We start from the raw sequence: 21,637 nt of genomic DNA, 5'->3' as shown, positions 1-21,637 counted from the left end.
GGTGTATTCCTGATCTGTTCTGATAGAATGTAAACTGTTCGTGTCCAATTGGCTAATTCTATGTTTTTGTTGCCCTCTTTTTTTAAAAAAATGTTTTATTTAAAAGTATTTAAAAAATAAGAGTTTTGTTGCTTACATACTTTATCAATAACTGTATCCTAGTTAACTATATGCAGCCCAAGACAATTCCTCTTCATTCAGTGTCGCCCAGGCAAGCCAAAAGGTTGGACACCCATGAAAATGATGCTCCTTTATGCCTTGTTGGGTTAAGTCTAAGCAAAGCTAATTTGCTGTGTGCTCTCTCAGTTAAAAACTGTCTTCAAGGTCAGATACTGGGCCTTATCTAAGGGAGCTTATAGCAAAGATGTGTGGAATACACTTTCTCAAAGTACATTATTCAGTCCTAGGTGTCTTATTTGAACGTTGCTTTGCTTGATGCAATAGTAGTAATATGATTTTTATGTACGCAGAAATACTTAAACATTCTTTTCTTCTAGCTTTTCATTTGCCAATACCACATCTGGCTGGCAGCAGACACGAAGGGGATCTTGGTGCTCATTCCTGGCTATCCGATGTTTAACGTTATCGTCAGCACTTTCATATTTGTGTGTGTGGCACATGAGATTTCTCAGATCACTAATGATCTAGCACAGATTGTGGTTCCTAAAGATAACTCAACTCTGCTGAAAAGGTTACTGTGCATAGCTGGTTTTTTTTCTGGACTTCTCTTCTTCTCAGCAATGCAAGAGCAGTCAAGGCATTGATTTGAAAGAGTTCTTGAAAACTTTCTTCAGGTTTGCTTTGTGTCTGCCTGAATAAAAATTCTCAACTGGAGGTACAAAAAGACATTTACGTGAGGTGAGTGGAAGATGTAAATAGTGGGAATGTACATATTTCGTGTGAAAATAACCTTCTCCAAGAAACTGAGAAACAAGAATGCACTGTACAGAACTGCATGTGAAAACAGGTCTTTTTCTACTGGATATATGTTTCTGTTTACATATCTGTATAAATGTGGCAAAACAAAGTGAAGTGAAATGGAATAGCAGTATCATGTGCATATCATGGAATGATCTGTTCCTTGGGTCCAGTAATGGAGGGTGGATGCTACTGTACAACGTGTAGACATAATGCACGCTGTAGTCATTCTTATCAAGGAATGAGAGGAGAGCAGATTTGCACTCCTCTGTTAATAGTCACTTTTAGCTGATGTGAAACATGAAGTTATTTCTCTGGTAAATCAGGGCATTTTTCTAAACAAAGTGGTAATTTGTTTAGGTGAAGATAGTATCTGTCATGTGAAACCCTTTATACACAGAAATAAAAAGTCAGCACCACTTCAGTGACTTAAGATGATATACAAGTTTACAAAACATTTTGTTTGGTTTTTAAGACATTTCCAAGAAGTATGGTGAATTATGAGGTGAAATCTTGTTAAATATATAGCATTGTTTTTTTCTCCCCTAAAGCTGTTTGCTTTGTTGTAAGTTTTCCACTAATTCATGTAATTACGTGCAGTTCTTTCTGTACAGTCCCTATGTTGAAGCTATTGGAAAAATACTGAGCTATTTCTTCATTGTGTGCGTTATTTCCAATGTTTGGAAAGTTATCCTCCTTAATGAGAACGTGAATCACTGAAAGATGTGGTAAAGGTCAACACTGGTGGCCGGGATGCATTGATTGCCATCTGTGCCAGTATTAGCGGTCACGGAGAGCTTTGAACTTGAGGGGATAATTTTTGTTTCGTTCTTCACAAGCTGAGTATTGTAGATATAATTTTATTTATCTGTTGTACAGATTTGGTTAAAAGATTTATTTTTAATGTTTGAAATAATGCACTTGTTTACTATTACTGTATGTGGGATAAATATATTTTCTTTTCATGTTACATATATGAAGTAATTTAAATATTAAATAAATGTGCTGTGGATGCTTATTTTTGTAATGGGAACAGCAGCGATTAAGTAGAAGTTTTTTTATTGCCTGACTCTAGCTGGGCTGCAGCTCACTACCACACCTGTTGTAAGTTGATGATTAGTATTGCAGAATTTCTCTGAAGTGATATTCTGGACACTGTTGCTGCAAATTAAGATGTCCACTTGCATAGCTGCATGTCTGCTTGACCCTGAGTGTAACACCGGGGCTAAAGAAGCCCTCCCCTGTGGCACGGTCCTTGCAGAGCACACGGCTGGAGTTACAGCTTCAGCAGCCAGAATCACTGCCATGTGTGGGCGATGTTCCAAGGTACCATTGCTGGGGAGAGAGAGAATGCAATCCCCTGTGGGCTATAAACCAGAAACTGTGGCAGATTTCTGCATGACTTACCTTCAGTAAGATCAAGAAATCCATCCTTATGGTTTATTTGGTTTAAGGAATTTAGCTTGATGTAGCTGCTCAGGTCCCATACTAAGTAGTTAATATGAAGAGGGGGCTGCTCAAATAAAGGATTCAGAGCATGCGTTCCTCTCTCCCCAAGTGTGCAGGGAGGTGTGGGGCTGAACACAGTGGTGCAAATCCTCTTCCATCCTTCTCCCTGTTAAACAGAAACCCTGTGCAGTTGGCACCATTTCTTTCTTTAATTCTGAAGCACTGCCATCTGACATCACCATCCGTAACTGTAAAAAAGAGTTGTTCAGGCATCATTATGTAATAAACAAGCAACGACATTGCTACTTAATAGTTGTCTTATTTATTAGATTTTACACTTCATATATTTACAGAGACACCTGTAGTGCTTTTTACTTGATTATAGACAATCTGGTTACAATATCAGTTGTACTGTCATTGTACATTGCTAAAAGAGGCTGTAACTTTGCCATTCCATCTATCACCAGTTTTAACTATTACTAATTCTTTAACCTGAAGTGTCTTCAGTCAGCTTTATATATCTGTGCTTCTGTGGTAATTATTTTAATAAGTAAAAATAAATCATTTCTTATTAAACTTACCTCAGCTGCCTGAAGATTTCAATCATAAAACAGTTCAGGAGTGCTTAACACCCGTCAGCTACATCATCAGTTTTGTTCAGAGGACATGCAGCACCCGCTGCTACCATCTGATTCTTTGTGCATATATGTAACAGATTAAGAGAGTTCCTTAAATAAATTGGCCCTCCTGTGTCTTAATATAAATAAAATGGGAGCAGCTCAATTGGTATTTCAGTGATTGTCATGTCGTCCTAAGGTTATCAGAAATGATTGCGATCTGAGTTCAACACTATTTACAAAATGTGGTCTTTAGGTGAATAACAAATCATTATTTAAAATCTGTTCCATTCATTTCTGTTTCAGAGCACTGACAGCTCATACATTTGAGATTAGCTGATTTTATTCAACTTTTTGCAGTGTGGCGGAAAAAAAAAAAAGGTACACTTTAAATTTAGCATACATCTCAGTGTTCATTATCTGGTCTTTAATTCACTTTTCCCTGATAGCCATCCGTGCTGCTGGGAAAGCAGTGTTTTCATAGGAGGCTGTGTGATGAAATCTCCCGTAGTACATTTTGATTGAGGTAGGAGTGAGGCATGCCATTTGGAAAGCAAGTAGGAATGGCTCTTTATTTCACCTGTTGCACAAACTGACTTGGTTTTTCAGCTTAGATAATATCTTGAGCCATCTTTTGTAGTATAACCACTGCCAGTAATCCTGTGGCTAGATGAGCTTGCTGGCATTTAGGGCAGCTCTGCAAACTATGGGCATTGAGGCTGGACAACACGGGTACAGACAGCACGTTGGTTTGGTCCTGTTCACAGTGCAAATGGGATGTGCTCACCCATCCTGTCCTGAGCACCAGTTATAGATACAGCTGCAGCTGTTACACTTGTTGCATGAAATGTGTCTAGAAAGTATCTCAGGACTTCCTTAATTATTTGCCAAGACCTTGCACTGAAGTCCATGCCTTAAAAAGGAGTGGCCTTTCTCAAACACTTTTACTGTTTTCAAAGAAGTGTCATGAGAAGGGGAAAAAAAGCCAGAGACTTCAGTCTTTCTACAATCAATCAAGATAATGATTTTAAAGTCTTTTCTTAGGCTTGGTCTTGAGTCTTTAAGTGGTCACAGTTTCTTTTGGGAGAGACCTGGAAAACCTTGGTTACAGAAATACAGGCAAAATACAGCAATTTTAAAACAGATTTAAGCTTTTTGCTTAAAATACCATGTTTCCATGAGCATAAAGCCTCTGAAAGAGAAATGCTACAGAAAATATTACACAACCAAAGCAAAGTGTCAGCTTTAAACAGTGACACTTTGAGAGACAACCGCGCACAGCTGGACGGAGACCCTTCCATCCTGTGTTCCACTCTGATGCTTTAGAAAAGCATCAGTAAAAAGTGCAAAAAATGCCACTTGAGACCAGTGACCACCATCATTCAAAAAATAGGGAAGCCTCCATTCAGATCCCTACCGTTAGCAAGTTCCTACTGTTAAGCATCCTGTTCCATAGACAAATGCATCTCAAAAGTACTGACCTCCCAGGAAATGCTGTACACAGTCTGCTCCTTATAAAACAAACAGCTACAGTAGAATCCCCAGAGTATGGGATGGGATGGCCAATTCTCTCACTTTTCTTTTTGCTCCAGACAACAAGGATGTAAAAGATGGATCACATTGGGAACACCACCAAAAGCTTTTAAAGAACATTTTTAAAGGCTTAAAGGTAAGCACACACATGCCAAATAAAATGCACCCTCCTTTATTTGGAGACACTAATTTTTGCCTGCAGTGCTTTGTAAGAGTTTCCTCTAAAATAAGCTGGTGAATGAATGGACAGATTTTAAATTTTATTGCTTAGAAGTCATCACATGTTAAAATATCTGTAAAGTAACAAATCCAATTTTCAGCATAAGTAGTTAAGATTTGGGGTCATTTTGTTGTTGTTTGATTTGCCCTCAAAAATAACTTACTACATTCTGACCATCTCTATGAAATGAACAGCTAATAAATCTGGATGCTATTCATGCTATTTCCGAGCCTCACATTGCACCGGTTTCCATGCTTATACAGCCTTTTGGTGTGCAGATATAAGGCAAAGATATCATCCCATAGCACAGAGTCTAAAATCCTCTGAACCTTGTGCTTGTTTTCTAGTTCTGATTTCCCTGTTAAAACTTTCAGGAGAGATCATGAGACAGAAAAAAACTTGGATATTTATTAATACATATATTTGAAAGATTATTTTCTTAATGTAACAAATATAAAAAGTTATCAGTGTTTACAAATCGTCAAAAATGTCCAAAGTACAAAAAGATACAGTACATTATTACGTGGAAGTGATTGTACTCTCTGGCACTGGAATTGGCTTAATACTGTGGGCATGCACAATAGACACCAGAAAACTCATGCATCAATCAGAACAAATAAAGAAACAGGACAACTACTGCTTTCTCTGATCACAAATTCATTGCTTCTGTTAGTTTCCGCTCCTCAGGAATACCATTTACCTGTAAATAGACAAGAATTCTTAGAATCCATCAATGGCAGACGATGCTTTAACAATAAAGAATCAACCAGCAGCACAGCATGGAGGTACTGTTTATTCATCCCGGGAATAGATGGTTTAACTGGGAATACATCTTTCTACTTCAGACCTCACATGTCACTGGGAGGTGGCAAAACTCCACATGGAAAACACTGAGGAGGCAGCACAGGCACTACTGAATCTTTTGCATTATAGGAATATCTTACACCTTTGTTCACCTAATCTTGGGATAGCCCTCACTGATCTTGCCAATCTACAAGAGAAATAATTATAAAAATAAAAATTTACCTTTGTGTATTGGAGGTCAGTAGCAGTTTTCAGTAGTGTCATAGACATTACATACAGTTCCTTCCCAGTTGCGCATTAACTTTGTGAAACAGCTGAACATTACACCAGCTGTGAAGTCTAGTGGCTGCATTTTACATATGGTTAAAAAAAACTTTGTTTCTTTTGGAGCTTTGAATGGCTTCTGAAGAGGATATTGCTATTATACACCCCCTGCTCCTCAAATCAAATACTGTGATTCAAGTTTTAAAAATAGAAATATCCTTAGTCATGGTGGTGAACATATGATTACAGTTCTGAGCACAGCACTGAGAATTCTCCATAGGAAAGGAAGAAAAACAAACCGCGAGTGTTAAGTTTACTGTTTCTTTGGCCTTAAGCATTGTAGGTCCCTACATTTCTTACTTGAGCAGACCAACAAAATGGATTGCTAAGTTTGTACCAGTGCTACTCAGAATTTTAGGAGAGCCTGAGTTTTCCATTCAGCCTGACATTCTGACCACCTGAAAGTCTGCCTGGGACTCTTCTGTTCAGGAGGAGCAAACTGACTGCAACCAAAATTAAGTACTTCAGAAAATACAGGCATAGGAGGACTTTTTTATGGCATTTCTTAAGTGCAACTTGCAACTGACTAACCCGTGCTAACTTACAGTTCAGACCTTTTGTCAAATTTCTCTCTGCCATCAACATACATGGTGTGCTACCATGAGATTTCGCTTGTTTTTACTGCAAGACAGACTGACGTTCTTATAGGAGAACTGTCATGAAGGAGCAGCTGATATTTGTAATGTTTTTTTTTTTTTCTGCCCTCTAAGCACCTGCAGTAGTGAGTGTTCAGAACTATGTTAACTTTCAGCCCAAACCAGTGCTGGAGGATACAGGTGGATACTTTCAGGGTTGTCCACCATTTCCAGTGTACGTCTAATAAAGCACACAAATGGCAAAGACAGTAACACAGCATTAAGGTTGGATTTGTTTGGTTTTTGTTTTCTTTTCTTTGTTTTTGTAGCTGTTTCTAATTCTCAGATTAAAAAAAAAAGAACAAAGTGCAAAAGCATCTTTTATATACTTGCCTCAAATCTTTGAAATGTTGTCATACGAAATTCTCCTTCAATCCCCGAAAGCAGTAATGAAGAAGAAGGATTTGAATGAAAACAAAGAGTAGCTTATGTAGCCCCTAACTTAGCATAAATCTTCCAGTCAGAGCTGTAGCTCCCACATTATATTCTGTATATACGTATTTACAATTTTTCCTAAATACCTCTTTGAATATTGAAAAACTCTACTCTGGGCTCTACATTTTCCTTATGTCATCCTTATGGCCTTTCCCGTGTGGAAGACTGCATCCTTCCAGTACCCGAAGGGAGTGTATAAACAGGAGGGGGAAAGACTGTTTATGTGGGTTGATAGTGATAGGATAAGGGGGAATGATTTTAAACTGAGACAGGGGAGGTTTAGGTCAGATATTAGGAGGAAGTTTTTCCACACAGAGGGTGGTGACACACTGGAACAGGTTGCCCAAGGAGGTTGTGGATGCCCCATCCCTGGAGGCATTCAAGGCCAGGCTGGATGTGGCTCTGGGCAGCCTGGTCTGCTGGTTGGCGACCCTGCACACAGCAGGGGGGTTGGAAATAGATGATCTTTGAGGTCCTTTCCAACCCAGGCCATTCTATGATTCTACGATCCTTCTCAGCACTGACACAGTAGCTAAAATGAGCAGTCAGCCTTGGTCACAGCCTCAGTCAGTACACACTGTGAGTTGACTAAAAGGAGTGAGAATGCAGACTAAAACACTGGAGACCAGCAGCACAAATAGCATCTCTCAACAGATTCCCTACTACCAACTGTTCATGCTTAGTAACAGCAATAAAAAGCTCCTCCTTCAGTGCTTAACTAGTATTAGTAGCAATGAGAAATTTTGATTTTGTATTGAGTTTTAGGGAAACTGAAAAATGTTTGGGAATCTAGCCGTAATTTGCTGTTGTAATAGAAAATGATTTATGTGAGGAGGTTTCTATCTTAGCAGTACCTAATTCCAGTGTTTAAAATTGAGTCCTGATACAGCACTTCTACTTGTTCAACCAATGCCATCTCAAATTTTTCACTGAGGGATCCAAAAATGTCTGGAATTACAATGCTATAATAATTATATTTAAGAATGTTTTCCACTGACTGTAGATGTTTTGATTGCCCACTGATCATTTCATAGTCACAGTGCTTTTCTTTAGTACTGACCTGCACTCTGCTGCTGTGGAATCTGAGTTTGATGTGGCAGGTTCCTACAAGACACAATTGAATATCTTTAATTCTTCCGCACCAAGTCTGAAGTATGTTATACATAAAACTTCAGTAGGTCAATTTAAAAGTTGTGGTGTTTTGCTTACAAAGCAGTAATCAATTTTTTGCTTCACGAATACAGATGTGAAGCTGTCACCCGAGTCAATAGAAAGAAGAGTGAATGAGTTTTAAGGGGTAGTTCCTATGATTTTATATAGCTACTGGGCTCATAGGCTCAAACTTGGTGAAAGGCCAAATATAACAAGAGGTTTCTGATGTTATGCAAAGTTCTGTTTCCAGAAGTGATAATTACGGAAGAGGTGACAGTCTTTGCCAATTAATTATTGACTGCAGAATGAACAAACATTCACTGTTTGTGAAGTAGACAAGTTCACTTATTGAGGCAGAGTTAGATTCTGTGCCTGCTTAAGTGTCTGGGACCAGATATTAAGGTGGCTTTTGCAGAAAGGAATGAGGGGCTGGAATGCAGACAAAGTGGATAGGAACAGTATGTGCAACTGCAGAAAGCCTTTAGCTCCGGGACCCTACTTATAAAAACACTTATCCATAGGGTTGACTTTCTTTGGAATTAATCAATTGAGTATAGGCAAATATACACAAAGTTTTACCATGTCATCATCTGAAGTGTATCAAGTACAGAAGGGAAAAACCATCTGGAAATATAATTTTGGCCCTGTATGATTTGTTAAACTTGTCTGTATCTATATCTTCTTAAACTTGTTTCTTTTACCTTCTACTGTGCAGTAACAGGGTAGAACACTTCACAGTTAAGGGATAAGTTAAGATAAAGCTATGCTTTCTGGAGATTTTTTGGGAGTAGAATTTAGCTTAGGAACAAGGAGAAGAAAATACTTAGTGCATATCTACATTATAAAGGGAACACATGGCGACCAGGTGTGTGTATTAGGGCCAAGTTGGCGCTGGCACCGGACCGGTATTGTGATTGTCTTGCCATTCCCACTCATACACACCCATGAGATGAGCAGCTCCCAACCTGACTTACTGTTTTTCCAGGCACTGAGTGACAATACCAGTCATCTCCAAGTCTCAGCTCCATACACCTCAGTCAAACCCCTCCAGCAGATGTCTTTTCTGCAGTACCTACTTGGCAATTGGTAAACGTGCAGAGCACTAGATGACTCTGTCTCAATAGTTTAAGTTTTGAATTGAGGAATGGAATTTCTATCTTGGCAACAATGAAAATGGCTGAGCATTCTGAACATTTTCATTTTTAAGTCTCTATACATTACCTCTGTAAAGGAAAACTCCCTTCTGTTCCATGTTAACACTTCAAACACAAACCACGAGTGACAGGTACATGACTAAGTACTTACAAAGACTGGATCTTACGGGGCTGATGTTACTTTTTATACCAGAACTCCTAAGAGTCAGGGTTTCTAAAATGGAACAGTCTCAATTGCTTCCTCTGTCAAAAGCAGGTATTCTCCAAAATATGAAGGAATGTGACTGTTCCCCATGAAGCCTCTTGCCAAGTTTGCAGCCTGAAAATCCACTCATTTTATCACAGGCCTTAATTTCTGTTTGAATTGCAAACATCAGAGCAATCTTGAACTACCGAGCCATGCACCCCCGTAATAAACACATTTCAAATGACAAGCACTGCAATAGTTAAATTATGTAACAGAATAAGTATTTTTTTTTTAATGGAAACACTTACTGCTGTGTTTGCATCAGTGGCATACTAGTATTGTCGTAGTTGTCTGGGTGAAGGGGTGGCACGATCTCACCAGTAACTGGGTGGAACACTGGCAGCGTTGAGAGAGGCCAAGCTATCTCTCTGTTTTTAGACATGTCACGGAGCTCTTTGGTCGATTTCTGTATAGCACTATGGTGGACCAACTGGATGCTACGTCAAAAGGAGATATAACAGTGAATACATGTTTTAAGTGCTCTGTCTAAATGCATAGATTTTTACAACTATTATTTAAAAAAAAAATCTGAGGACTGATGCATGTTGCAGACTCAGTAGTTCACCAACTAAAGAAATCTCTACACAGGTAATTGAATGAATATTGGATATATTTAATCTTGAAGGCAGTAATTATGCCACTAGATTTTGCTGTCTGGATGAGTATTTTGCATAGGATCCACAACTGTGCAATTTACTTCTAGTATTCCATTTATTTGCTGCATTTAAAATAAGTTTTGGTAACTCCTGATCCTCATGGTAGGTACATAAAAACTCATGGAGAATTAATTCTAAAACATTCTATGCTGTAGCAATTGGACACCTTCTGGGATACTCCTCCTGTCCCCTGCTTTAAAGATACAGACTGGGAGGTCTGATAATCAGGAGAATTAGGTTGGTCCCCTCCAACCTAAGCCATTCTATGACTCTATGAATAAATTATATTTTAAGATATTTATTTTAAGAGAACTAGTTTATTTTGAGTTCATAGTTGTTATTTTCAAACCCTTTTTATTCTGATTCTTCTACCCTCACCAAGGCTCTGATTTAAAAGCAGCTTTCACATTTATGAATTCAACCATGGGTTAGAGAGAATGACGGAAGATTATGACACACATGTATGAAGCGTGACAAGCTACTGAGAATGAAAATTAAATGATAAAAGAAAAATAACAGGAAAGAAGACACTTACTCTGGTGTTTGCATGTTTCTCTTTTCCCTAAAAACAAAACAAAATTTATGAATTAAATAATAGCATTGATAGTTGGAACATTAAGTCTATCTGATGATGGAAATAGTACGTGGTACAGAAATGCTGACAACGTTACTGCTAAACGCAACTTGGCAGCATTTGCAGCTGGGTTTATGATGTGGCCTCGGTGAACGCACGTGTGGGGATGCTCTGATGACAGACACATACAGACACACACACACGGAGAAATGGAAATGCAAGTTAAAGAACAAGCTTCTGGCTAAAATAAATTCTGTGACAAAATGAAACTGTAGTTTGTGTAAGAAATGGCAGGAGTTACGCTACTTGCTGCTTTCCGTTTAGGTTTTGCTCTTAGATATTTAATTCAGTGCACATCCTCAACCCGTTTTTAAAAAATTAGCATTTTAGAAATTACTTAATATTTTCCTGAACCAGTGATCCTTTATTAGTATTTTATTGGCTTGGGGGAGATAAATTTCATGTTTATGTGGAGATTTTTAACCCTTTCAACTCAAACATTTAGAGTCCCTATACGCATTGCTAGGAAAAAATCACTGTATGTATTTAGCTAGCTCGGTTATTTCAGAACAGATGTCTTTTGGCCTGTGCTATTTTTTTTTTAATTTTTAATGAACTGAATGGAATCCTTCTAATAAATAGTCTCCTATGCATTTTAACCTTAGAAAAACCTGAAACTTCTTATTAGCGCATTAAAGTACTCACACTCCTTCCCGTCGGCAGCACATGATATAGGCAAGAATTAGAAAGAGCACCAGTGCTACTGCCGAGGGCACCGCCAGTGTCATTAGGAAATCCGAGTAATAGTCTCTGCTTTTCAGCGTGTCAGAAGGCGGCTTGTACTCCCCGCCATCAGGCAGTATCCCCTCTCCACGAATCACTTCCTGAAAGGTGGAAACTTGCTTTGTATTGTCAACCTGACAACCAGGGAAAAGGAAAAAAAAAAAAAAGAAAGAAAGAAAAAGACAATTATATCACAAAGGAAAAGAAGGTAAAACCAAGAAGTACTTAATCGACAAGCACACAGAATGGAACCTGTGTTGCACAACATTTATCAAATTTGATAAAATTTTGTCCATTTTTAAACAATAAATCCCTCCTTCATTTTGTCAAAAGTTTCTGATAGAGATGATTTCAAAATATTATTTTATTATAGCATTACTTTATTTTCCTTACAGCAATACTGATTTCTGTGTGATGAATACATTAATTTCTTACTCATCTTCCTAAATAACAATACTGCCCTCTGTTGTACAAAGGTGGTAGAGATGAAGAGTACCTCTCCTCTTGATGTCCTATTGAGCTTCATATAGAATCACCAAGGTTGGAAAAAGATTTTCAGGATCACCCAGTCCAAGTGTCCACCTGTCACTAACAGCTCTCACTAAACCATGTTCCTCAGTACAATATCTAAACGTTTATTAAATACCTGCAGGGTCTGTGACTCCACCACCTCCCTGGGCAGCCACTCCACTTGTTTCTGGACATGTAGCACCCAGAACTGCAAGAAGCAGTAGCTGAGCTGCTGAGGGCCGAGCAGCTTTATGCCACCCCTCCCACCTGCCACAGGAGGCATGGGGTGCTCCCGAGATGAGCATTTTGTTTAACAAACCCAGACTCCCCAGGTTTTCTTACCTCCTCATTCAACTAACTTCCAGAAGGCTGCATTCCTTGCCACGTGCTTTTCTCTTTTAACATCCGTATCTAAAGTTCCGAAAATACAAGCTTTTTGGTAGCCAAATTTCATACTGCATTTAACTGATGGCCTTTCCCATAATCTCTATGTTTTTACTCTTATTATTTTCATCTACCTAATTGAAAATAAACTGTATTTGCCTACCCGCTTGTTCTTCTGCCTGTTTGTGAGAAACCTTGCAATTGATGGGCATGCCTTCATAATTTGTAATTTAATTCACAAGAGGGCGCATTAAAACCTGTGTGGGGGATGAAAAAGTTTTCGGATAACACTAGAAGGAAAGTATTTTTAAAGTGCAAGACTCTCCATTCATTAACGTTCTGCAGAATATTTTACACTAGGTACATCAGTTCCACCTGTCTGCTTAGTAGAACCTCCAGACTAGGCAGCTGCAGTAAAACCATTTATGCAGCTAGTGATGTGAGAGGCAGATGTCCAAGCAAGGAATGAGAACAAACTATCAGGCAGCAGCATTACGAGGAAGAAAATATTGTTGTCCATCTTTTCAGAATTTGGGTCCCATTAACTCCTTGATGTAGGTGTTAATTGCCCAAGTCAGCTCATACAGTGGGAGGAAGAGGATGCAGTGGTTCTATTTTCACTCACTGGCCAAGGTTATGGTTATGGTTATGGGAGATGGAGCTCAACTTTCCCAATCCACAGATCTTGGAGGACTTTCTGCCCCTTGTCTTTCCTCAGGAAAAGCAGACTATGATCAGAGGAAGGCTTGGTTCTATTTCCTCTTTGAGGCACCATGTTGTAGACTGCATAAACAATGCTAATGGCAACAGCAAAGACTGTCTAAATTCAGTTATTAGGGTATGCTGCCAAAGCAAGTGCCAAGTGCCAAATTTAAGAAGGTCATGTAATTAACTGCTGTAGAAAATTATGCTTCTCATAGGGAGTCCATCCATTTTACACATCCAAGGTGACCTCTGCCTTTCTCAAGACAGCAGGACAATGTTGCTTCATGATTAGTTTATGAGCCATCGCTACTGTCACACCTTTCTCCTGGAGAAGTAGTCCTAAACACTTGCTCTTCATTCTGCACTTGCAGAACTGATTATTTGTGCATTACTGTATTATTCCTCTACTTCTCTTTTTGAAAAGAACTTCACTATTGTTTCCAAGGCTATTTCTCCACTGTCTCATGGCCTTCCTGAATTCTACCTGGTCCTTCCATGCCCATGCAGTTTCTTTCAATTTCATGGGGCCTGCAAGCCTAATTTAATAAGCACATTCCATCATCCATTGTATTAATGGAGAATGGCAGGGAATTATTAGTAATTCTGCTGCAATTATGGCTATCCAACCAGTTCTCCACTAAGTCCATAATAGTTTCATTTAGGCCATGTTTCCTCAGCTTACTTATAGGATAGTATCAAAAAAGATTATCAAAAAGAAATGTCATCTTCTGTTGCACCTGTGTTCTACTTCTGTCTTGTAAAAGGAAATAAAAAACTTGACATAGTTTGCTCCTGTTAAAGGCTGATTGCCTTCTATTTTTCAGGTGTTGCCAAAGTATTTTTGTGTACACATACCTTCTGCAATTTCCCAATAGAAAGCCAATAAGTAATCTGGATATTCTTTTGAAAACAAGTGTCATTTTCCAGCTTTCAATCAGCTTTCCTAATCCACATATATGGAAGTGTTGGAGGGTATCTAATGAACTTTGTGAGTCAATAACATTTCTCATCCTCAACAGTTCTTGTTTATATTGTACAAAATCCTTCCATATCTCCTTTTCACTTTCCTCTTGATATGTCTGAATACCTGATTAATATCTGAAGGTTGCTCACCAATTATTCAATTTTATTTTATGTACCTTCACCAATTATTCAATTTTATTTTATGTACCTTCACCATCTTTGTTCAGACTTATCTACAAAGTCACCTTTGGATAATGGATCAGTTCTTGATCTTCCTTACCAAAATTAAGTAAAAATAACTTATACAAATAAAAGTAAAAAATACTTTTTGTAGATTATAATCCTTGAATGGAAAATAAACCTGTTTTCAGTCACTGTTCTTGTATTCATCTGACCATAAGAAGAGAGTTCCTGTTGTTTTGATTTCTTTAGTGAAGACTATTCTCTATTTCGAATCTTTTTAACATGAAATAAGTTTAAACAATTTGGAAAGGTATTTTGACAGCACAGAAATACTGTTTAACTACTCGGTGCTGTAGACTCAATATTAGAAAAAAAAAAAGTAGCAATACATCTTTATATACTTTGTAGGAAAGCAAGTGTAACTAGCAGTATTAGCACACTGAATTAATGAACTGTCTAAATAATTCTCATTACTTTATGCTCTGTAAGTCTATAATTCTTTGGTCATCTATATAAATCAGTATTAGCTAAAACAAATATGGTTGTTTCACTGTTGCTGTATTCTAACAGAATTCTGCCCACAGAGCAAAATCTTTTCACAACATCAAAAGTGGCTGCTAAATGGGGAAAAACATCAATCAGTCACAATTAAGTGGAATTCAGCACGGTGGTCTGGCCAGGCTGGTAAAATTCTTACCTAGATGATGTCTAGAATGAAATACTGTACTTCAACAAATATCATTTGTATGCAATAATAAAACAACTCACCAGAGAGATTTTACACCAATCAATATGGAATTGAGTACGAAACTTTTTGTCGCACGTTATTGAAGGCTCCATTTCTTGACTGCATCTCAGTTGATTCTGTGGGTTTTCCACTTCCCGTAAGCATGATGAGAATGGAACATCTGCACCAACCATAACATACACACTGCAGAAAGAGATGAGTGACAGACTGAGGATACCTCAAAACACAGAATGCAAAACAAGGACTCTGAATCCACAATCTTGTCTGCACATAGCTTGGATTTAGATGTACCAATCCTTTCTTATATATTATTTCACCAAAAATATCTTTTAATAAATAACAATATGTATCAAAAGAAACCTTTGATTTTGCCAGAGAAAAGCACTGCCACAATCAGTATTTTGGAAAGACTGAATTATTTTATAAATGAAATATCATATTTCAGAACAGAACATATGGTTATGAATCACATCTGGAAATACTGCATTCCTGCAGTTCACAATCAAGTATCTAAACTCCTCCGATACCTCAGGCTTATACCTTTCATCTGTCCAATGTTCCCGAAGCACATAATTAGGGATCATGAATTTCAGTAAGAAAGACTAGAGCTACACATGACACTGTTAAACACTAAATGCTCATGGAATGGCTTAGGTCGGAGGGGACCTTAAAGACCATCTAGTTCCAACCCCCTGCCATGGGCAGGGTTGCCAGCTACTAGATCAGGGTGCCACGGGTCCCATCCAACCTGACCTTGATTGCCCCCAGAAATGAGGCATCTAAAACCTCTCTGGCAAACTGCTCCAGTGCCTCACCAGCTGTAAGCAAAAAATTTCTTCCTAACATCTAACCTAAATCTACCCTCTTTCAGTTTAAAGCCACTTCCCTATCAGAAATTGGAGTGACTTTGTATCCTAGACTCCATAACATTCTGTTTCAAAAATTTTAATTTTGTAAACTGGAAAGCATTAAACACTCAAAAACCATACTAAACAATTTCTCAATATTAATATTAGAATTTCAAAATCATTATATTTACTATTATTTTGTAACTAACAGAATTTATTGTTGGACTGGTATTTTTGTTATTAGACTGTGAAAATTGATGGATAGGAACTGTTATTTGTAAATAGCACAATAAATCCATGGTATAATGGGGGCTTGGAACATCAGTAAACTTTTCATATCTAACACCAACCTGGATTTCCAAAATATAAAACAGCAATTTCAAAGTTTCTAGAGAACCTGAATAAAATACTAAGCCTTTCAGTATGAAAAGAAAAGTAAAGCAAATCTACCAGACTGATACGTGTGCTTACCCCTCCTTCATGTCGTTAATAGGAAGTGGAACTCTCCCTCCCCTGTCTAGTGCTGAAGTAATGTTTATAGCATTCAAACGTTCTGGCTGCCATACATTTTTCACTGCTCCAAGAAAGTCTCCAAGAACTTCACTTGCTAACATCTCTTCTACATTCATATTCCTTATGAAGAATTCCGCTTGATATGGTAATGGAAAATCTAGTTGCAATGAAGAAGAAAGAGTTTGGCCTTAAAACAGTGACTTCATAACAAATAATTTAAAGCAACAGTTAGTGCAATACCCCTTTAAGATGGATAAGCCTTTCCAAAAATCTTGTATTTAAAGTACCCCACTTTGAGCCTAAAATGATTAAATTTGATTAAATTATTACTGAAGCTAAAATCATGAGTAATTTATGAAGTTACCCTGAGAGGGAAGAGGGAACTAGAGGGACAGATTCTCAGCTCCTGAAATTTCATTAAATGAAGTTACATTCGTGCTAACATTGAGATCAAAATTGTCACCTTGCTACCAGAAAATCTGAATGCACAGTTTCAACTGCAGGATTGCTGTAGAAAGTTCTGCTGTGCTGAAATATTTTATATTATGAAATTTGTTCTTTTAAAAAACATAAAATACTTTCAAGTACCATAAGATGGTTTTACCTGACAGATAGAAATTAAAAAAAAAATTAATCAAAAGAGGAAAACCTGTCTTACATCTCATTTGTTTGGTTTACATCTCCTATATTTGGTTTCAAGTCCAGACAACTATACACTGTTCTTTATATTAAAAGAACCAGGGTCCAAAAGTTTTTTGATTATTCAGTTCAAACCTCAACAAGCTACTTTCTGTACATACCTTCTGCTGACATTATATTAATGATCAAATTATGTCTTGCTGTCTCAAAAGTACGCCTGTTATATGCAGTGATCTAGAATAAAAAAGAAATGATTACAAAATGATGATGGAAATGCAAAGATTAGGTAAAGGAAAGAGTGAAAATGAGCAACTTAAAAATACTTATCTTCAAAATGCTTTTTTTTCCTGTTTGATACAGTTTAAGTCAGGACACCAGAATTTTCTCTATCAGTCTATAAACAAATACAGTTATCTATGGGATATATCCAAATATAATATATTTTGATCCAGATAAAAGTTTTCTGCCATACACGTATGTTCTTTCCTGTTAACTTTGATGTAGAAAGAGCCATAAGCAAAGATGGGTTTCTTCATTTTCCACTCCAACCCACACCCCCAGTACTGAGATCTACATTCATTGATAGCTCTTAAGGATCTAAACTAACTAGATATATGAGTAAAAGATTATTGGGAGCCAAGCAATTGCAGTCTTTGGGAATGGATTTAATTTTAGCTCTAGTCCCAGTGAGTTTTTACTCCATGAATGGATTCATAAGCATTCTAACACAAGTAGTTTCGAAAATATACTGGAATTTGTTACTGTAGAAGAACTGAAAACTAGCAGATAGATGCAACTCTCATGCCTTTTATTTTTAAAAACTTAGGTACCCATTACCTAATTGCACAAGGATACCAATCTTGTATTTTAAATATATGGGGTGCCTGAAATGCTCACAAGTGTCAAACAGAGTACTTAATGGTTACTTCATAACTATTCAGAAACTGAACTACAATCATGCACTCATTCATAACAAATACAGAACGAGCTTGGATGCCACTACTACTATTTTCTCTACTTTTTTATTTCTTGAAAGGTAATAAATCTTTCACAAAATAAATAAAACAAACCTTTCTCTTTAGATTCACAATTCAGTTTGTTTTACCGAAAGGGGAGAGGTAGAGCAAATCTCTGGTTGTACAAAATCCACATATCAAAAGGAATACAGCCATTTTCAGTCTGCACTTCAGCAATGACTGATGCTAGTCTCTATAGCTCTGGCTAATAAGCAGCAATGGTGGAAACTGCCCCTGTGCTCAGTATCCATTCAAATAAAACTGTCATTACACAGCTTTCAAAGGAGCTAATCTCTTTTGTTAACCATTCTAAACATGATGTCAGGCCCTTCTAATTACGAGGTCTCGTCCAACTGATTTACCTACCCATGACATCACCTCAGGCATTATGGCATAGCGAAAGTTAAGATTCAGGCCAAGAATATGCAACTGCTTTTCTCAGATTCTCAGATGGTAGTAGGAAGCTTTTCTACTAGAAGTAGAAAAAAATGCAACCTGCTCTCATCTCATAGTATGGAATTAATTCAAAGCCACATGTAAACATAGGTTCACAATGAAGTAATTTGTATGCTAGGCAAGACTGAGTTCAGATATAGGCTTGTGCTCATTCGTCCAGTGTAGTCTTGATTTAGACTCTCAAATGTAAAAGCACAAGCCATTTTAAAAAGGACAATTTTAAATAATGGTTTCCTCTAGAGAAAGCTAACTGGAGTCTGCAAGTACTTTCGCACATGACTAATTTTGCAGATGTGATTAGTCATGCTGAAATCAAAAGTGAATTAAGCGTGAGTAAAATTATCTGCCATATAACTTAACTTTTAGAGTTGTCATTCTCGAGGATGACAACTATATCAAACACAATTTAGAGAAAAAAATCTCATCAAAGGCTTAAGACAAAAGTACAGCTGAAGAAGCAAAATGGCTGAAGCGAGTTAATTAGCAGATTTTCCTTGATGCTGTGAACTGCATGGTGTCTCACTCATTCTATGATGCACATGACAAAGTATAGCAAATATATATATATTTTTCCCTTTCAATTGCTGCTCAGTGAATAATCGATGCTTTTAAACATTTGGATAGTTGACTGTCAAAAACAAAGTAGGGAGTTCTGTCATTGCCACAACTTTAAGAACCAAATTAGATACATGAAACTGCGAATTAAAATAAAATCTGTCAATAAATACGAATAACGAGCCAGAGAATATTTGATGAAAAATAATCTAATTTTTAAAAAAATTAAAACCTGTTTATTGATTGAACACAATATTTCCCAGTCTGGCCCATATTTAGGTTAGAATGCTACAAAGTTCAGAACTCGAATATCTGAAGAAGTACAGTCATTTATAAGTTGTTTTTGTTTTGTTTTCAAAAACCAAGAGGCAATACCTGTTGACAAACAAGAAAATACCTCAATGATGGTTGGTTTGCCCACATTTTCTATAGTTGGTGAACCATACAGCACTCCATCGCTGTATGGTGTCCTTTGTATGTAGCGGAGCCATCCAGGTCGGTCAGGGTAACCCATTAAGTTGGTATTAAATGTTATAGGATCATTGCTTATTTCACCTAGATAGGAAAAGCAATATTAGAATATTTATAACAAAACGTTACATGCATTTATTTTGATGTTTCAATTAGAAAAATCTTATTCTGACTTCCAGCTATGTCTTCCAAACACATCCAAAGAGAGAAAAAAAATTACCAATTTTTAATACATCAGAAATATTTGGTTTCTTGCTCAATATTTGTAACTACCAAGAAATTCATATCTAAAAAATATAACCAGCTGCAAAGATGAACGTTCTTGTACTTCCTAGACTTTCAGCTTTCTCAGAGCTACTGGGTCTGATTTTTCAGTTCCACTTAGGATCAAATCATCTAACCTCCCTACCGACAAAAGCACAAAGGTCTCAGTCCTTTAACTCCCAAACATTTTCCTCTGTACTCAGCACTGGTGAGGCAACACCCTGAGTGCTGTGTTCAGATTTGGGCCCCTCACTAGCAGAAAGACATTGAGGTCCTGGAGTTTGCGCAGAGAAGGACAACAGAGCTCTGAGAGGTCTGGAACACAAGTCTGATGCAAAGTGGCTGAGGGAGCTGGGACTGTTCAGTCAGGAGAGGAGGCTCAGGAGTGACCTTATCACTCCCTACGACTGCCTGAAAGGAGGTTGTGGTGGGGTGGGAGTCAGCCTCTTTTCCCATGAAACTAGTGGTAAAAAAAACTACAGGGAATGGCTTCAAGTCACGCCAGGGGAGATTCAGGCAAGACAATAGGAAAAACAACTCCGAAAGAGCGGTCAGGCACTGCAGTGAGCTGCCCAGGGAGGTACAGATGGAGGTGGAGTCACCATCCCTGGAGGTGTTCAAGAAAGTTTAGATGCTGTACTGAGGGACATGGTTGAACGGGAAATATTCATTATAGGTGGATGGTGGTACTGGATGATCTTAGAGATCTTTTCCAACCTCGGTGATTCTATGAAAAAGGTTTCTTAGTTACTTTTTCTTATTTATTTTACTTTAACAATGACTCCAGGGACACAATGTGCATGAAAGGGCTTAGCACAAAGTGCAGCCATGTAACCATCGATGCTTGAAAGCTTCTGTTATCTAGACATAAAAACCTCCAGCACAAAGAGCTTGACAGAAGATTTTTTTTTAAGATAAGTTAATTCAAAAAGAAGAGACATGTTTGCAAAATGCATCCACATAGCTGCCCATAGTCCAGATGCAATCTCTGAGACCCCCTGAAATCAAACTGCAAGAGCAATTCTTGTGTTTCCTACTGGTACTCTTCCAAATGGCTGGTGTAACCACTTATTTTACCTTGTGCAGATGAAGTCAGCCATGGCTGAGGCCCTACAGACCCTCAGCGGCACAGAGCCAACCAGACCCATTCTGCACCTATTCACACATGTGCACTGAAGCCCTGAAGCTCAGCCAAGAGGTGGCAGCTGCAGTGATGGTGACATCTGAAGGTGACAGCAGGCTGCCACTGAGGGAAGAAAATGAGCCCACTGAAGGAAGGAGAACTATCATCTCCACCTGAGGAACACATACAAAAAGCTGCCAAATGGTGACTAGCTTTCAGGCCAGCTTTCCCACATCAGGCTGTGGGTAAGAGGACCAGAACAGTAGGATCACCACAGTAACCCACCACCAAGGTGCAATGCGACCTTCCTCTCAACTCCCTTGGGATGCCACAGTGATCTATTGCCATAGAAGTTCCAGCACCACAAATGATTTGGGGAATAAAATCTCAAAAGCACTGGTGATACATTCAGGTTTGCCACTGTCATATCAGTGGCACAGCACAGCCTTGCAAGTGGCAGATATAAATATGGAGACTGTGCAAGCAGAGTAGGCTTTGGTCTTACAGCCAGTTTTTGATATGATCACAGTCTGTCTGCTGGTCAGAAATTTCAAACTATCTGAACTCAAACTAATGCTGCAGGTGAATGGTGCAAACTGGGGCTGTGGGGATTTCAAGGACAATCCATCAACCCATAACCAGTAAATACTCAATCTTTTTCTCCTTTTTTTTTTTTTTTAAATATAGGAATAGAGCATGTGTTTGTACTACATTTAAAAAAAAGTAATAATAATAATTTAAAAACCTATGCATATATT

The 21,637-nt window shown here is 37.9% G+C and overlaps 2 protein-coding genes across 8 annotated transcripts in view; one reads left to right on the top strand and one right to left on the bottom strand.

Moving 5' to 3' along the window:
* Positions 1–3,074, top strand: part of CASD1 (CAS1 domain sialic acid O acetyltransferase 1) — a 28,360-nt gene extending 25,286 nt beyond the window's left edge. For both annotated transcript variants that reach the window (XM_031614435.2, XM_090142787.1), the window contains exon 18: positions 498–3,074. In XM_031614435.2, the coding sequence (XP_031470295.1) occupies positions 498–764 (267 nt within the window). In that variant the 3' untranslated portion in view covers positions 765–3,074. The remainder of the gene's footprint in view (positions 1–497) is intronic.
* Positions 3,075–3,860: 786 nt separating this feature from the next.
* Positions 3,861–21,637, bottom strand: part of SGCE (sarcoglycan epsilon) — a 29,660-nt gene continuing 11,883 nt past the window's right edge. For 4 of the 6 annotated variants that reach the window (XM_090142788.1, XM_090142793.1, XM_090142792.1 and 1 more), the window contains 10 exons: positions 19,419–19,576; positions 17,156–17,228; positions 16,314–16,512; positions 15,015–15,177; positions 11,424–11,635; positions 10,680–10,706; positions 9,737–9,925; positions 7,996–8,039; positions 6,834–6,868; positions 3,861–5,437 (listed from right to left, as the gene is read on the bottom strand). In XM_090142788.1, the coding sequence (XP_089998914.1) occupies positions 5,387–5,437; positions 6,834–6,868; positions 7,996–8,039; positions 9,737–9,925; positions 10,680–10,706; positions 11,424–11,635; positions 15,015–15,177; positions 16,314–16,512; positions 17,156–17,228; positions 19,419–19,576 (1,151 nt within the window). In that variant the 3' untranslated portion in view covers positions 3,861–5,386. The remainder of the gene's footprint in view (positions 5,438–6,833; positions 6,869–7,995; positions 8,040–9,736; positions 9,926–10,679; positions 10,707–11,423; positions 11,636–15,014; positions 15,178–16,313; positions 16,513–17,155; positions 17,229–19,418; positions 19,577–21,637) is intronic. The other 2 variants (XM_090142789.1, XM_090142791.1) reach the window with 2 other exon arrangements.

The sequence above is a fragment of the Phasianus colchicus genome, chromosome 6 (assembly GCF_987193195.1).
Source record: "Phasianus colchicus chromosome 6, bPhaCol1.hap1.1, whole genome shotgun sequence".
In the NCBI taxonomy this organism is placed as follows: domain Eukaryota; kingdom Metazoa; phylum Chordata; class Aves; order Galliformes; family Phasianidae; genus Phasianus; species Phasianus colchicus.
Note: the sequence above shows the minus strand (reverse complement) of the source record. Positions and strands in the feature narration are given on the sequence as shown.